The sequence below is a fragment of the Salvelinus fontinalis genome, chromosome 9 (assembly GCF_029448725.1).
Source record: "Salvelinus fontinalis isolate EN_2023a chromosome 9, ASM2944872v1, whole genome shotgun sequence".
NCBI classification, from domain to species: Eukaryota; Metazoa; Chordata; class Actinopteri; order Salmoniformes; family Salmonidae; genus Salvelinus; species Salvelinus fontinalis.
In genome coordinates this window covers 34364055-34380779 of record NC_074673.1, presented here as the reverse complement: position 1 = coordinate 34380779, position 16725 = coordinate 34364055, and the positions used below count along the sequence as shown (strand labels likewise).

Genomic DNA, 16725 nt, shown 5'->3' with positions numbered 1-16725 from the left:
ATGTGGCTATGGGCCAGATGCATTATCAGTATAGGCCTATCTCCCCAAAATATATAAAGAAAACATTTGGAACGCTGTAGTAATTTTATGAATTTAAATCGACATTTAGGTCTAGGTATTTTAAGCCTAAGGATTTAGCCTACGTTTATATTTCAAGGTTAGTGATGACTAAAATGAAATCAAAAAATAATTTTGGCCAATGAGACATCTATTTGTTCTATGGACTGATTTAGCTTGGGGGGAATTTGGTTTTAGCTGGCCTTACAGGAGGCATTACATGGGGGCTTTATACTGTAGGTCCCCGTTGAGATGTGATATTGTAGGCCTACAGTGAGATGTGATTGAATGTTCTACAAGTCGAGGCTACATGTCAGTTACCACACTACAAGTCTAGGCTACATGTCAGTTACCATACATTGTTAAGCAATCCAAAACATCTTCCAGTCCTTACAGAATATAAGTATGTTAAGAAATAAAGCACTATCAATGTAATATCACTCAAGTGGCTCATCTAAATGTCTGAACACATCCATGTAGTTTCAACAAACTATGCCGTTTAATCTGGTTTAATAATCATATTCACTTATAGCCATTGTTCTATCTCTTTCCAGACAAATAGTTAGTCTGGATGGTGTTTGGGGTTTTCCAGTAGACTAATGCTCCCAGTTTTTTTTTATCAACCCCAATAGACTAGTATAGCCTACACAGTATGTATTTATGCCTACAACTTCTTAGCTGGATATTATTCTTAAGTATTCTCATTGAAGTGCAATGGTGCATCAATATGTTCAATGTCTTAGGGCATCAGCCACCTTAATTGACTGACATTAAGGATTAAAAAAATGGATCAAGATGGTCAGACATATTTTACACCACACAACAGACTTGACTTGCTTCAGTGACATTTCTATTGTAGACCCACAGAGCAAACAGTGGTGTGTAGAGCAGCATTGTACTGATGGGTGGTTGATCAACAGGTGTAGTAGTTCTTCATACAAGTCCTGGTGCATAGTGCCTCTTCATTATCCAAATCATGACATAATGTATATAACTAATAGACAGACAAATAAAACATTCTTAATGAACATCTACTTACTTGTTTCTCAATTGTTTGCTGGCTGGCGTATGTTTCCTTTCAATTGTGATTTCATAAAGATGTTATGTATCATGTTACTAAAAGGTCAGTGCAAAGCATCAATGTTTGCTCCAATTTAAACCATAATAGCCTTCTATGTGTTTGTATCATCTGGATGATCAAATACCAACTATTGTGTTATGGAGGTTTCATTGGCAGTGCACCAACCAGCGTAATATATCTTACTAGTTATTTGACACAGCTAAAAGAACATGTTTTGCTTGATTACCTTTTTTGAGAAGAAGTGCTACTATCCTTTTTTGCTGTTTATCTCCATCTTAAATTCAATTTCAATTCTACACAGATTGTCATGAATAACATCTGACAAGAATTCTGTGTAGAAGTCATTCATTTTTGTAGGGAGTTAGTTTATTTCATCTAAAAGTCTTAAAACAGTGTTAAAAAATGGTTTGCAATGACTTCCCAATACAATATTAGGTAGGTGTTCCTAATGTTTGGTATACTCAGCGTATAATCAGTCATGTTATCATTGATTATGAGTCTATTAAAGAAATGCCACAAAGACATAACACAATGAGTCAATAATACAGTATTAGCCTAAAGGGGGTATAGCCTACATGCTTATAAGTGGTAACTTTTGACATAGCCTATTTGAAATTGTCACGTTTCATTTGTCTTTTGTACTACTAGTAGCATGGTTAGCAAGGTTAAAATGTTTCATAATGGACTATAGGCTAAGTCAAGGCGCAAGAGAAGTGACATTCACCCATGCAGGCTAACCTCTGCCCCAACATAGATTTACGCAACATAGAAATTAATTTATTAAGGGTAGCATGTTATGTAGCAGCAAAGCAAAACACTTTTGTTCACATCAAACTGTTGAGGCCCAACGTGCTATAATGAACAAATCTACACGTTGAGTTGTAATTTGAGACTCGGGAGGGGCCAAAGGCTTTAACAACGGCTCCTCATTGGTCCAGTGAGTAGTATAAACTGCACCTTCTTGACACTCCCTAAATTCAAGATCGATTGCCAGCTTTTACTGTTTGCTGAGGAATTCGAGTGCATTGAATCCGCTCCTAGAAAGAGGGCGAAAGTTACTTCGAGATTTCGAAACAAGTACTTGATCAGGGACATGACTGCATTACGTGACTTAAGATCTCATGTAGCCTACTGCTCCGTGTTATTCAACAAGATAGACGATAGGAATATCTCCTAATTCATTTTTCTTCCACCTTCTTGATTTGATTCGACCAGGGAGAGGAGAGAAGTGCGACCCCGTGCTGGATGGACGGTTATGGGGAAGGGAGTAGCAGGACCTTCGGCGCTTGAAGTCGGCAAGATCCTTGTTTTGTTTCTTTGCCTGTTTCCTTCTGGTAAGACTTTGCAATCGAGATACTATTTAAATCATGCGTGTTAACTGTATTAATATGATTATTATCTAGTTATTACAACCCTTGTTTTGCCCTATGGTAACCATTTGCAGCTCACATAGCTTAAACAACCTGCCAGATGGATGTATAGACATGTACCTACATTATTTGTCAAACAAGACAATTATTTGGTTTATCAACAAAAATGGAAGACTAACTTTATAAATTGCATGTCAACACAGGTAAAACATATAATGTCAGAGTCCTGTGGAATCGACAGTGTCGGTACGAACCGCCAATGGTTTCGCGTTTCTTGTGCTCCATGTTGTGGTGGTATATTCGTAATAAAATAAATCGTCACGTAAGACTTGTTTTGTTTCTATTGAATAATTTTACACAGCTCAAGCCTATGCTACTCAAGCTGTATAACCCCGTAGTTGTGTTATGTTTGGGGGGAGGGGATAGGGTTTACGCATTCTAACCCTTAACGGTACTTGCCTTTTTCTTTCTCTACCCGTATTGCGTCGGTCTAAGGAAAGTAAAGACAAATAGTTCGGGAAATCCCTGAATCCCAGATTCCCAGGAGCTTATTTTTGGTTGGATGAATAATGAGCAATTCGTAACCATGCTTAGGTTATTTATTATTCGACCTGCATGGATCTTTCTAAGCAACATTAAAACACCTTGATATAACACGGGTTATAATGGTCTTACTTGAGCCCTTCTATTTTATGAGATGCAGAAATAGCCTATCTCCATGGCCTCGTATAAATCAATTTGCACATTTACCGACTTTTATCAGTTTCTCTTTTACCGCCAAACAAAAAAGTGATAATGCAAGTGCTAGTTGTTGTTGACGTTTATTCAAGATTAAGATGAGTTTATTGCCACTTATCAGATACGTGATAATAAATGCCCTTTGTTGCTGGGACTGGGAGGAGGGAGTGGTGTGTGCTGTGTGGGGGTTGGCATAGTTGTGGTGGAATGGTAGAGTCATCAGTAATAGTAACTGAAAGTGTGACTTCAAAGTGTTGTATAGTCATTGGTCAATAAGTTCTGAGGGAACGTTTGGTGCAGCAAAGTTACATGTAGACTCGTCCTAAACTGAAGTTTGTTTATTAGGGTGAAGTTAGGAGGTCCAATTGTATTGGTATTTGCTTTGAATTACATCTATTCTTTCCTATGTAACCCTCCCCCCATACCATGCCACCCAAAGCAACTTACATTTCAGGTCATGTCATTTAAGTCCTGAGGAATGCCTGTTGGAAGTTGCATTACTCTTTGATTAAGGTCTTCTGCAATGGACAGGTGGATATCTTATATCCAGTTTGACCTGTGGAATGGTGAGGCCTCTTTTCTGTTCCGCTCTCTGGTCCTGGAGCTAGTTTCTTTCCTGTCTTAACCCCCACCCCCCCCCCCCCCCCCCCCCACGCCACAATCCATTGCTGACGAACAACCTGATCCCCTTACACAGGGCAAATTTATGACTGCTGGTCTCTTCACAATAGCAACATTGCCTTCATTCAGAGCCGTAAGACTACCCCCTCTCACAATGGCTCGCACAATCTCATACCCCTTCCAGTTCCCCTCAACAATAGCTAAATTCTCAAAATAATAATTTCCTCACTCCGTTCTGGCTTTTAGCCATGCAACAGGAGGTTGTAGTATAGATGCAAACATTAGGTAGCTGTGAATTTATGCCGTTAACACTTCTGAGTAGCTTATTTTGACTAATTAATGAGGTGTGTGTTGGTGCTTTTCCTAATGTAGCCCCCAATGTCCCTGTTGAAATCAAATTTGTATATTTCTTATGACAAGTTTACATACCATGTCTCCCACCAATTTTTTTTTTAATGATGCATGATCTTTTGCAGATTCACTGAATCTATTGGAAAAGGTAAAACTCACTGTGTGCTGTATGAAGTCTCAGAGCAGACTTGATTTGTAATGAAGTGTGCATACACATCCCACTGGGCATACACTCGTTGAATCAACATTGTTTCCACGTCATTTCAATGAAATTACATAGAACCAACATGAAATAGATGTTGAATTGATGTCTGTGCCAAGTGGGATGATGGAGTTGGCAAACTGCAGCCACTTGGAATCCACATATTTGGTGGAATTTTGGTTTTCGTTACACTTGAAGTCAGAGTTATTTGATGGAAATAAATGCTCAATTTGTCTCGAGACACTGAAAAAACATGGAAGAACTCAAAGAATGCTGCAGGGCTTTTTTGGATTATAGGAGTCTAAAGACTGGCCATTGCATAGGTGATTGTTTAAGGGTTTCAAACACACAGATGAGACTGTATAACACATACTTTTCCTGTTTGTTTAGTACATTAATTGTTCGACACAATGTTTAGTGATTGGATGAACAGTCCATTGTGGGTATTGGTTTGCCATTGTTGTGCGATCTATGATCCTAATGTTTTCTTCTCCACTCTACAGTGAGTCTGCAGTGTAAGATCCTCAAGTGTAACTCAGAGTTTTGGGCCTCCACCTCAAGCTCTGGCCCGGAGGAGGAGTTCTGTACGGCACTGCGGGCGTACAACAACTGTGTACGCCGCACCGCACGCACTTGCAGAGGCGACCTGGCCTACCACTCAGCCCAACATGGCATAGAGGACCTCATGAGTCAACACAACTGCTCCAAGGAGGGACCTACAAACCAGCCTCGAGCCCGGACCCCCGCTCCACCTCCACCACCACAGCTACAGCCTGACAGCCAGGAGCGCTCCGATGGGCCGGAGCAGTGTCACTACGAACGCAGCCTTTCTCGCCATTCCTTGCCACCCAACTACACCCACTGCGGCTTCTTTGGAGACCCACACCTCCGTACCTTCAGCGATGACTTCCAGACTTGCAAGGTGGAGGGAGCCTGGCCACTTATCCATAACAAATACCTGTCTGTTCAGGTGACCAACACACCTGTCGTGCCTGGCTCCTCTGCTACGGCCACCAGCAAGGTGAGAGGAGCCGCTACATCTCTCTATCATATTGAATCAATGTGATATTGACTGTATGTTGGGTACAGCACAGTTACAGAGTGTCTGGTGATGCTTGACATTGCTACTGATCCGAGTATTCTGTGATTATTTCATTGCCACAGACTGAATCCTTGAAAAGTAAAACTTGAAGTAAAATTTCACAACTTTCCTTATCACAGATATACAAACAGACTTTGCAGAACGTCTGATAACACTGGTCTTCTCACCACTGTGGAGGAGTGTAGACATGCATCTAAGTAGAGAACAAAAAGATAGCAAAAAGATACAGGTAACTGCCAAAATAATGGAAACACTTGAGTAAATGAAGGATACAAAGTATATTGAAAACCGTTGCTCGAACCCAGGTGTGGTTCCTGAGTTAATTAAGCAATTAACATGTCATCATGCTTAGGGTCATGTACATAAATGCTGGGCATGCAGGCCATTATTTTGGCTACCATGGCCATTTTAGGAAAGGGAAAGTTTTGTTGTCTACTGAGCAAGGCTGCTACTCCTCTATTTTGCCCTTTTCTCACTAAAGAAAGCCCTTTCAGGTAATGGGGAGAGAATATTTTTTTGCTTTGTTTGAAACACTGAATGGAATGTTGTTGGACAAATTCTACTGCAGTGATTTATTTGTAAGAGCTTTCAAATCAAGAAATATTATCTTAAGTAAGACCTTCGTATGTAAGAGGTTGTGGGCCTCTTTAATGTGGCCAGAGAAGTAGGAGCAGCCGTGGGAATGTTTTACTGTGGACTCTGGTTAATGTTAGGATCAGTTCCATCGCAGACCAATAGGCAATACACAGAACAATTGTTGGGATCCTGATAAGGTTTACAAATTATATGCCAGTATTATACCCGCAGTATAAACATCATGTGGACAGCCAAGTCGAATTTTAGGCCCACTCTATGTGTAACAGTCTATACCCTAGCATTGTGTGTATGTTAGTTAGAAACTGTTGTTTTAACTAAGTGCTCAAGCCATGCAGGAAACTGCAGATATTTTCTGCACAATAGTTGGCCCTGATACCTCATAAATTATCATTGTTTTGTTTCTACAGTACATTGGACGGCCTGGAGGGCCACCACAGAAATGTATTTCATTAGAACATGAGGTGAAAACAAAGATCCCTAAGCATTTGTAGTCTGCAAAGTCACTTAATATTAGGTCCACATTTGGTATGATTTTGGCAGTCGTGGCTGTGACCAATAGGCCTCCGTGCACTGTATCCCGACTGCAGGGTTTACACTGACATTTTGTCCTCAATCACATAAAGAGAGAGACCAATTTTCCATCATCAGACCTAATGATGCACTTTCAGCATTCTGGCTTTTTTTCTGTGTGCTTAAGGTAATGATATTTTTACACAGCTGTACTTGGAAGCAAATTACACAGCTTTTGAAGTTATTCAGTCTGGACAAAGGGAAAACAAGGCAGAAGCCTATGCCACCTGTACAAACAAGACTGGGTATTGCTGTAGCTCTGTTTCATATGGGCTCCTGCTGCAGTGTATGACATGGTCTGTTATATGCACTACCTTCATTCAAGGGATGGGTTGATGAAACAGTTTGTTTCTTTATGCACAGGGGTTTTGTAGAGGTTTTTTCATGTTCTTAGATCATGTTATCCTTCGAAAAGAGGGGCCAGTGGCAGGTAAAAAAAAAAACTTTGGGGAATGGGGGATTGTGGGGTGGGAGGATTGAGGGGTGGGTTGGCAGATGACTTGACTGGGTAATAACAGGGCATTTTGGTGCTCTACTTCCCGCCCCTGCTATTTGAGATCAGAGCCTATCGGCTGTCCCGGGGTCACTTCTGAGACAACGGCTCACTGGCGTCCTAATGAAATCATGCAAGCAGAGAAGTGACCAGCCTTAGTTAATTAGCCACAGAGCAGAGCACGCTCTCCCCTCCTGGCTCAGTGCCACTCCCTGGAGCACAGTTCTGGGGTTCACAGGCAGGTTTTTCACCACTATGAATGGCTCGTCTTTGTGTCTGCACACTGAGGCCCGATTTAACATGGCCTATACCCGTGTTTTCTGAGAGCGTTTACTTTGGCCTCCCCATGTTGAGGCAGAGCTGAAATGTGACACTGAACTGGGGTGGTGGTGTAGATGGGTCTGCATTATACAAACTACTGGTGTTCTTAATGCCAAAGCGCAAAGATTCCCCTCAGTCATTTGGGTAGCCCTACCACTAACTCTTGTCCACATAAACATGTAAATATAGAGGTTCCATACAGTTTTTTAAAATTCAACTGCTGTTCAATGATTTAATCATTTGATGTCTATATGTACCTTGCTATTTTCATCCTCAAAAGGCCTGACACGTATTGAAACATATTGGCTATTGTTGTGCTGACTGCAAATTCTAATCTTCTCCCCTCTCTCACTCGGTACAGTTGACAATCATCTTCAAGAACTTCCAGGAGTGTGTGGACCAGAAGATGTACCACGCAGAGACAGACGAGCTGCCTGCGGCGTTCGCCGACGGCTCCAAGAACGGTGGAGACCGCCACGGGGCCAACACGCTGCGCATCGTGGATAAGGTGCCTGGGCAGCATGTGGAGATCCACGCACGCTACATCGGTACAACTATCGTGGTCCGGCAGGTGGGCCGATACCTGACCTTTGCTGTGCGGATGCCAGAGGAAGTAGTGAACTCTGTAGAAGACCGAGACAACCAGGACCTGTACCTCTGCCTGCACGGCTGTCCCGCCAACCAGCGCATCGACTTCAGAAAATTCAGGGACCGTGCTGTGGAGGACCACGGCCCGTTCAAGAGCAGGACGGGCAGCCAGTCCCATGGGTTTACCTATCAGGCTGCCATGGCCAAGTGTAAAGAGCGCCTCCCAGTGGAAGACCTGTACTTCCAGTCTTGTGTGTTCGACCTGCTTTCCTCTGGGGACATCAACTTCACCATGGCTGCCTACTATGCTTTTGAGGATGTGAAAATGCTCCACTCCAACAAGGACAAATACCACATTTTTGAAAAGGATGCTTTTGGGAGTAATGCAGCACCGAGGGGATCAGATATGTTCTCGCTAGTCCTCCTCAACTGTCTGGCTATGTTGTTGTGGATTGAGTGCTGCTGGGTTCATCTATAGTGCCCTGCCAACATCATCCTCATTATGCTAGCTGTCAGTGGGTGTGAAACAGTGCCCTCACCGTGTCATACTTCACCTCTACTGCTCTGTTCTCAGTGGCTGGTGGCCAGTGTAGACAGCAGGGCCATCCATGCCTCTGAGGGGATACAGCAGCTCATTTGCAATCAAACTCATCCCAGCCCATGGTCTCATCATTGTTGTCATCATGTGTTGACTTACATCTGGAGGAGAGGTGAGCTCTCTGTGCTCCCACCTATCATTGCGTTCATTCAGCTGGTTTAAGGACTTGTCCTTTGATTAAAGGAGCAGTGGTGAGAGAGGAGAGCCCAGGAGCCCCAGCACTTTGGATATCCAGCTGGGATTAAATCCTACATTCCCACTGGGACTGCATGCCTATGGGAAGCAAGACGAGATGATCTCTTACAGAAAGAAGAGTTTGCTGATCTCCTCTCCTCACTTGTGCCAAGCCAGTGGAGCTCTCTGTGGCTCATGGGTCTGGGCTAGAGGACATGACAGGGGCTTTTGTTAATGTCTGTCCAGAAGGAGCTCACTGTTTGATGAGTTTCCAGCTTTGGAAAAGCCAGAGCTTTTTGGAGAAAGTACTCGGGCCAAAAGGATGTCAAAGCAGCGAGTGATAGTCTAGTCTGCTGTGGAGGTTAATAGGTCATAACGCCAGGTCTTTTGTAAGATTGTGTGTGTGTGTGTGTGGTTGTGCCCCTCTGTGGTTTAGTGTGTCCGCCAGAACAGGCTGTCTTGAATATTGGCGTTTAAAGTGTTAATTATGATAAATGTATTTTTTGTATAGGGTGTAATTAAGATGTTCATAAGAAAACAGCCCTTTACAAACTTTACCAAGGGCACAGATAATGCAGAAACCCAGATCACGTTTACAGAGTATATCTCATCCCTTCATTCAACCGATCAATCAACAAACCAACATGTACCATGGCCAAGAAATTGATTTCTACAGGTCTTTTGTGAGTTATTTCTCTTTTTCTAGGCAGTCAACAGTTCCACGCAAATGTAGGTATCATGGCCATGTATTTGGTTTGAGAAAGATAGTCTTTCTGACCACTCTGTAGAGAGCAGAGAGTAGGTCCTGTATCAGAGGAGGCTGGTGGGAGGCGCTATAGGAGGACGGGCTCATTGGAATGGCTGGAATGGAATAGCTGGCAAATCCAAAAGCAGCACCCGGCGTTATAGCTATTGCGTACATTGCCATTGGATGCGCCGAGTCGCATTAATAGAAATCCTATGCAGCTGTTTCAAGTTCGAACACTGGCATGTGTGATGTAGCGCGGGTTAATGCTTGATCTGATTGAGTCTAAGCCTAAGTATTTTAACTTTTGATTGTGTAGAACGCTGGAAGGTGCTAAATGATCTTAGTGGATAGACATATTCAGAGCAGCATAAGGCAAATAAGCTGTCAGTTTTCGGTTTTGAATTGTACCTCTAGTCATATGCAAGACCCGTGTGATGTGCATACATCTACAGTACCATTTTCATTTGTTGTAGTTTCCATATTGCATTGTTTGTGTTCATAGTAATAATGTCATTCACCAGTAAGCCTAAATCTTGAGGCTGAGGTACTAATACCCCGAAGGCCTGCTATTTATGAACAAGACATTTAACCTAAATTCTGGTTTGATCTTTATTTTAATTATGTTGTAGTATACCAAGTAAAGCGTAAAGGATACTACATTGTCAGACGATTTGCTTCATTTTTCCCCCTTCTATTTAATCTCGGTAAAATATATTTAGATTTGACCATTCCCTTAGTACTCATCTATCCAACAACTTAACAAGGTAATATATCCCTACACTGAAGTGTTTGGCAGGCCTGACTACATGTACTGGTGCAGTTTGTTCTTAGTCTGGCAAAAAAAAGTTGTTCAAATAAACAAACATGATTGTAACATTGAATCTTGTTTTTATAGATGTAACTTGTATTTTGAGTTTTCTATATGGTTCTACATGTGTAATGTGAGATTGTATATACGTTTGTGTGTAAAATATTGTATTTTATCTGTATTGAATTTCACTACAGTTTTGAATATCAGAAAGGGTTTGGTGAATGTGACCTTTTTATTTTAAAATAATTTGATGGAAACGTGAACACCACAAAGCTTTAGGGTCTTTAGGGGATAGTGTTCAGCTATCTTTCAATGGCAGGGATCCTATCCTGGTTACTGTAGTTTCAGAGCATTCATTTGCTTGCTCAGGAGCAGACACAAGTTAACCTGGATTCCATCCAGGTGGATATCTAAAAAGGGAATACAAGAAAGTGTCCCTTTTTCTGGTGTTCATGTTTTTAATTTTAAAGCACTTTATGTTCTTTTCACTTAGCTCTTACTTGGTTTGAACTTGATTGTGAATAGAGGTTGTCAGATTTGTAACGGTAGAAAATATGGCATTAAAACACTTGGCCGAATGGCAGAAGCCAGAAAGATCAAACTGTGTTTGTATGTAGGACAAAAGCGGTGTGACACACCAACTGTTTATATTGTAAATTATTTATTAAATAAAAGATGTCTTGCTAACTTTTAGGTGATGTCTCTTTCTTGTGGTAAACCTCTTTGTTTCATAGTGATAATGAAACACTAACTAACCAATGAAGATCATTTAAAAAAAAAAAAACATATCTAGATTTCCAGTGAAGGTTAGGCTACTTGATTTGCTTCGTTACACTGCCACCTGGTGTAAGGATATGAATACATTTAAAATACAGCCCTGGGGAGCCCTGACATTCTTATCATACAACAGTGCTTGATAAACCATAATAATCCAGGTGGATGCTTGTAGTGATAGCCATGTTTTATGTATTAGCATAATTGTTGTGGGGAGGATCAAGATCCCCAAAGGCAAAGACATTTTTTTATAATCAGACCGTTTTAGGCTGAGGCCAAATTACAAGTGTCAGATTTAAGGCCTCCGCATGCTTTGGTTCGGCTGGCTGAGTGCGCTCGCATAATTCCCTTAAAAGACCTTCGCTTTAAAAACATGAAAAGGTGTCAATAGCAGTTTGTCTGTCTTGAGACGCCGTAGTCGGTATAGACTTACTCAAAATAGTCAATCTAAGATGACTCAAGAAATTTGTTGCGCAATTTTACATTAAAATGTTTGGTGCAGTATTTCTCAAGTGAAACGTGTGCATGAAAACGAGTCATCTCAATGACAACACTTAATTGAAGAATTCCTACTATTGACCGACGTCGACTTCAGATACCGAAATTCGGCTTGCCTCAAGAAATTGTTTTGTGTGCACGAACAGCCGAAAAAACCCTTGTCGGAGACCAAAACGAAAATATATATATATATATATACACAGTGGGGCAAAAAAGTATTTAGTCAGCCACCAATTGTGCAAGTTCTCCCACTTAAAAAGATGAGAGGCCTGTAATTTTCATCATAGGTACACTTCAACTATGACAGACAAAACGAGAAGAAAAAAATCCAGAAAAATCACACTGTAGGATTTTTAATTAATTTATTTGCAAATTATGGTGGAAAATAAGTATTTGGTCAATAACAAAAGTTTCTCAATACTTTGTATTGACATCCAATTTGTAAGTCGCTCTGGATAAGAGCGTCTGCTAAATGACTTAAATGTAATGTAAATGTTTGCTTGGGGTCATTGTCCATTTGGAAGACCCATTTGCGACCAAGCTTTAACTTCCTGACTGATGTCTTGAGATGTTGCTTCAATATATCCACATAATTTTCCCCTCATGCCATCTATTTTTTGAAGTGCACTAGTCCCTCCTGCAGCAAAGCACCCCCACAACATGATGCAGCCACCGACGTGCTTCACGTTTGGGAAGAGGTTCTTCGGCTTGCAAGCCTCCCCCTTTTCCCTCCAAACATAATGGTCAATATGGCCAAACAGCTCTATTTTTGTTTCATCAGACCAGAGGACATTTCTCCAAAAAGTACGGTCTTTGTCCACGTGTGTAGCTGCAAACCGTAGTCTGGCTTTTTTATGGCGGTTTTGAGCAGCAGCTTCTTCCTTGCTGAGATGTCGATATAGGACTCGTTTTACTGTGGATCTAGATACTTTTGTACCTGTTCCTCCAGCATCTTCACAAGGTCCTTTGCTGTTCTGGGATTGATTTGCGCTTTTCGCACAAAAGTATGTTCATTTCTAGTAGAGAATAGAATGTGTCTCCTTCCTGAGCGGTATGATGGATGCGAGGTCCCATGGTGTTTATACTTGCGTACTATTGTTTGTACGGATGAACGTGGTACCTTCAGGTGTTTGGAAATTTCTCCCAAGGATGAACCAGACTTGAGGTCTTGACTGATTTCTTTTGATTTTCCCATTATGTCAAGCAATGAGGCACTGAGTTTGAAGGTAGGCCTTGAAATCCATCCACATGTACACCTTCAATTGACTCAAATATTGTCAATTAGCCTATCAGAAGCTTCTAAAGACATGACAATTTTCCAAGCTGTTTAAAGGCACAGTCAACTTAGTGTATGTACATTTCTGACACACTGGAATTGTGATACAGTGAATTATAAGTGAAATAATCTGTCTGTAAACAATTGTTGGAAAAATTACATGTGTCATGCAGAAAGTAGATGTCCTAACAGACTTGCCAAAACTACAGTTTGTTAACAAGAAATTTGTGGAGTAGTTGAAAAATGAGTTTTAATGACTCCAACCTAAGTGGATGTAAACTTCCGACTTCAACTAGACATACATACATACACAAACTTGTCATAATATATGCACGAACTGTCCCAGATGTGACGCATGCGGATGGATGCCTTTAGTCTTAGACTATACTGGATGAATCAGTGGACATATGTTTTATAATGTAGCAAAGTTTAATACATATGACTATAAACATATTGACAGTATATTTCACGTGGAGTGGCTCTCACAAATATAAATTATTTAGGCTTGTTTTCAAGAACACAGGTCCAGGGACTGTAGCGTGGAGAAAAGGTTGTGTTGGTTGGCTATTCCTTCTAACAGATCTGCCCACAGAGGACATAACACTGATTTATCTGTGTAAATCATTTTTCCCAAGATCTTTTGGGGAGTTGCAGAAGAACATGACAAACAATATAAGTCTTCGCTTAACAAGCATGCCACGTTACACAATCATCCATTGAGAACAATCTCAAAACATGACTGTTTAATACTGCATCATCTCTGTAGTAGAGTACAGTAATGTCCATAACCCATCCCACTGGGCACACACACACTGGTTGAATCAAAGTTGTTTCCATGTCATTTCAATTAAATTACGTTGAATTGACGTGTCCAGTAGGATATACAGTATGAAAATATACACAGAAATAAGGCACAACTGGAGAAGCACACCAGAAATCATAAGAACCACAGCAGGGCCAGTCTCTGGTTTGGCACTAAAACAGAATGACCAATAACAGCTTGTCATCAACCACATCCGTAAACACTCAAGTGTCCCTTAGAAAATCCATCAGTGGTTACACTGCTGTCACTGGGAATCGCATAACCTTAACTATAGAAAATGAAAAAATGATTTCCACATTCTTCTCAAACATAGCACAATACTTTTACGGGTTGAATAAGCCAGTAGAGTGCAGTACTAATTGTGCAATGTAAGATGCAAAAGTACCATTCATACATAGGATAGAGAGAAATATGGTTTAAATGGCAAATTCTTTGCACATCTACAAATAAACGGTGTTAGGGATAGCTTTAACAGTCAGTGTTCTTCTGAAGCTTTGCACAACAAATTACCTTAAGTGTTTTGAATATTTACAATATTCAACTAGACACCTTAATAATGTTTATAGACATGTCCTTCTCAATAGGTCCTTAACTTATTAGCGGGTCAGTGGTTATCATAAACAAAAAAAAGACAATGGCAATGAATGTCTTTACAGAAGAACGATTATCAACACTAATGACAAATGCTCATTAAAACATTTTAAATAGCAATTCTGAGAACTAGGTACTGGCGTGACTAACTTACTATTCGTCTTCAATTTAGACAGAAGGATGCACTTATTTTGAGTCAGGAAAGGGGCATCTCTTTAGGAAATTATGATAGTTTCATAACCAGGTCAAGATGAATAAACATTACTTTTATTATTATAATGGCATAAAGCTAAACTCAAAAAAAATAACCAAAGTATTTGGGAATAATACCATACCGCTAACATTTAAAAAGGCCAAATACTTCAGACACTTCAATGTTTCCAGATCAGTCATCATCAACCTTTCGGGCATCGTAATCTCCCCACATAATAGTCCATAGGACTAACTATCCACAGGCATTCTACAGACTCATCACTAACACTGACTGATTATCTGTCATTTCAACAACAAAAACATTTCTTAGTGTGATACATATTTCGTAATGTCGAACACTTTTCTACATGGGCACAGACACAGATCGTTACCACAATCACACCTGGGGGAGGGATGTGGAGAGTTTGGTGTTTGCTGTTAAACAGAGTATTTGTCAATTCCGTTTACGACTGAGGTTATGTCTGGCCAAGCGAAACAGTGAGTCTAGCCAGCCCAGACCTGTCGTTCAGTATCACCACTGTGTTCCTCACCTGGACACAACACCTTTCCAGTCAGTGACAGGCCTCATGTCTTCCTGTTGTTCCAGTTTAAATCAGCCCCTGCTGCTTTATGCTCTGCAGTCCGCTCTGCGTTTGGCGAGCGCGAGTCCTGGGGGGACTTCTGAGCCTGTGGGGAGTGTGGGTCCAGCAGGGGAGGGTTGTCTGGATAGGGCCGGGTGAAGTGTTCTTGCCCTGTTGGCCCCCTTTGCTCCAGCATCCTCCCCCTGAAGTCCTGGGGATGGCCTCCTCCACTCCTGAAGTCTTGGGGAGGACGGAAGTCATCGCCCCGTCTCCGCTTCGCGTCTGGATGTCTGAAGTGAGAGGGATGATGTCTTACAAATCTTACTACTACAGAGCTACAAGCTACCACAACAGTTATGGTTTTAGCATTACATTCCAAGACAATACAACATCTAGACATCATTGGGTTTGTAAAGATGAGGCCTAATTGTGAGTTTCTCACCTGTCGTAATAGGCCCGGCGGTCCCTGTGATCCTGGTCGTTGTCATACTGGTCATATGGCCTCTTCCGCGTGGAGTTGCTGCTGCCGCTACGGTAACTACTACAGCTACTGCGGTAGGAGTCTTCACGTGGACGACGGTCTCCATAGTGATGGTCCTTATACCGATGGGCGTCATATGGATGATGTCGCTCGCCTTGCCAGGATTGGTTGCTATTTCCAGGGTAGTTGTATTTACGATCTCTCTGCCAATCTCTTCGATCTGTCATCATGAGATAAAATACAGTGGGCCATGAGATATGTTGTGCTCATTTGTAAAATTAGAACTCCTCACAATTGCTGCCAAGTTGTAGAATTGTATACTTCAGATTTGATAAGACCAAATAAACAGCTCTTACCATCATTTCCAAAGTGTCTGTTGTTGGATTTGTTATAGCCTTCTCTGTGGTGACCTTGGGGGGATGGGGGAGAGGGATGAGGCATGCCTGGATGAGACTTAGACAATGGCTGGGTGCCGGTGGATTCTCGACTGGAACTAGACGCCTCTGCTCTGAAAGACTTCTTCTTCCCCGACGTGTCATCCCCCTTTTTTCTATGCTCCTTCTGAAAATGAGCAAAGGACAATGGAAGGGTTAAGCAGAGGACTGAGCAAAAAGATCAGATAAATGATTGGCTGACTGTACTTGTTACAAAAACCTGAAAGTTTTGATTAGTGCTGAGCTATTAATGATTGGAGGTCATTTTGATTCTTAAAAATAATCATGGTTTTCAGTTTCAATAAACATAAAAAAATAATAATGTATTATGAAATAATGACGTATAATGATTTTAGACATTTTAATGGAAATTTCAAAGCAAAAAATTGCAAACATTCAATTGGCAAAACATAGAAGATACTCCATTGTCTCTATCAGGTCCACATTGTATAGACATCAATAGAAAAATAGGAATTTGATGACCATTCTTTTTCATTCCTTAAAAGTAATCATCTCATCTCAGGCATTAACAGTCAGCCAGCCAGGCCATCTAATGTTATGCACTCCCCCATACTGAACAGTCTTTAGTAATCCTATTTAGCTAGCCTGCTCATGCCGCAGAGCTGTTTTGGCAAAATAGTTTCACTAGTTCT

At 41.2% G+C, this 16725-nt stretch overlaps 2 protein-coding genes across 4 annotated transcripts in view; one reads left to right on the top strand and one right to left on the bottom strand.

The window, feature by feature from the left end:
- Positions 1–11115, top strand: part of LOC129862472 (repulsive guidance molecule A-like) — a 47274-nt gene extending 36159 nt beyond the window's left edge. For both annotated transcript variants that reach the window (XM_055934187.1, XM_055934188.1), the window contains exons 2-4: positions 2354–2472; positions 4924–5441; positions 7865–11115. In XM_055934187.1, coding sequence (XP_055790162.1) covers positions 2354–2472; positions 4924–5441; positions 7865–8569 — 1342 coding nt within the window. In that variant the 3' untranslated portion in view covers positions 8570–11115. The remainder of the gene's footprint in view (positions 1–2353; positions 2473–4923; positions 5442–7864) is intronic.
- A 927-nt stretch (positions 11116–12042) lies between these two features.
- Positions 12043–16725, bottom strand: part of LOC129862471 (chromodomain-helicase-DNA-binding protein 2-like) — a 40085-nt gene continuing 35402 nt past the window's right edge. For both annotated transcript variants that reach the window (XM_055934186.1, XM_055934185.1), the window contains 3 exons: positions 15995–16199; positions 15600–15858; positions 12043–15447 (listed from right to left, as the gene is read on the bottom strand). In XM_055934186.1, coding sequence (XP_055790161.1) covers positions 15162–15447; positions 15600–15858; positions 15995–16199 — 750 coding nt within the window. In that variant the 3' untranslated portion in view covers positions 12043–15161. The remainder of the gene's footprint in view (positions 15448–15599; positions 15859–15994; positions 16200–16725) is intronic.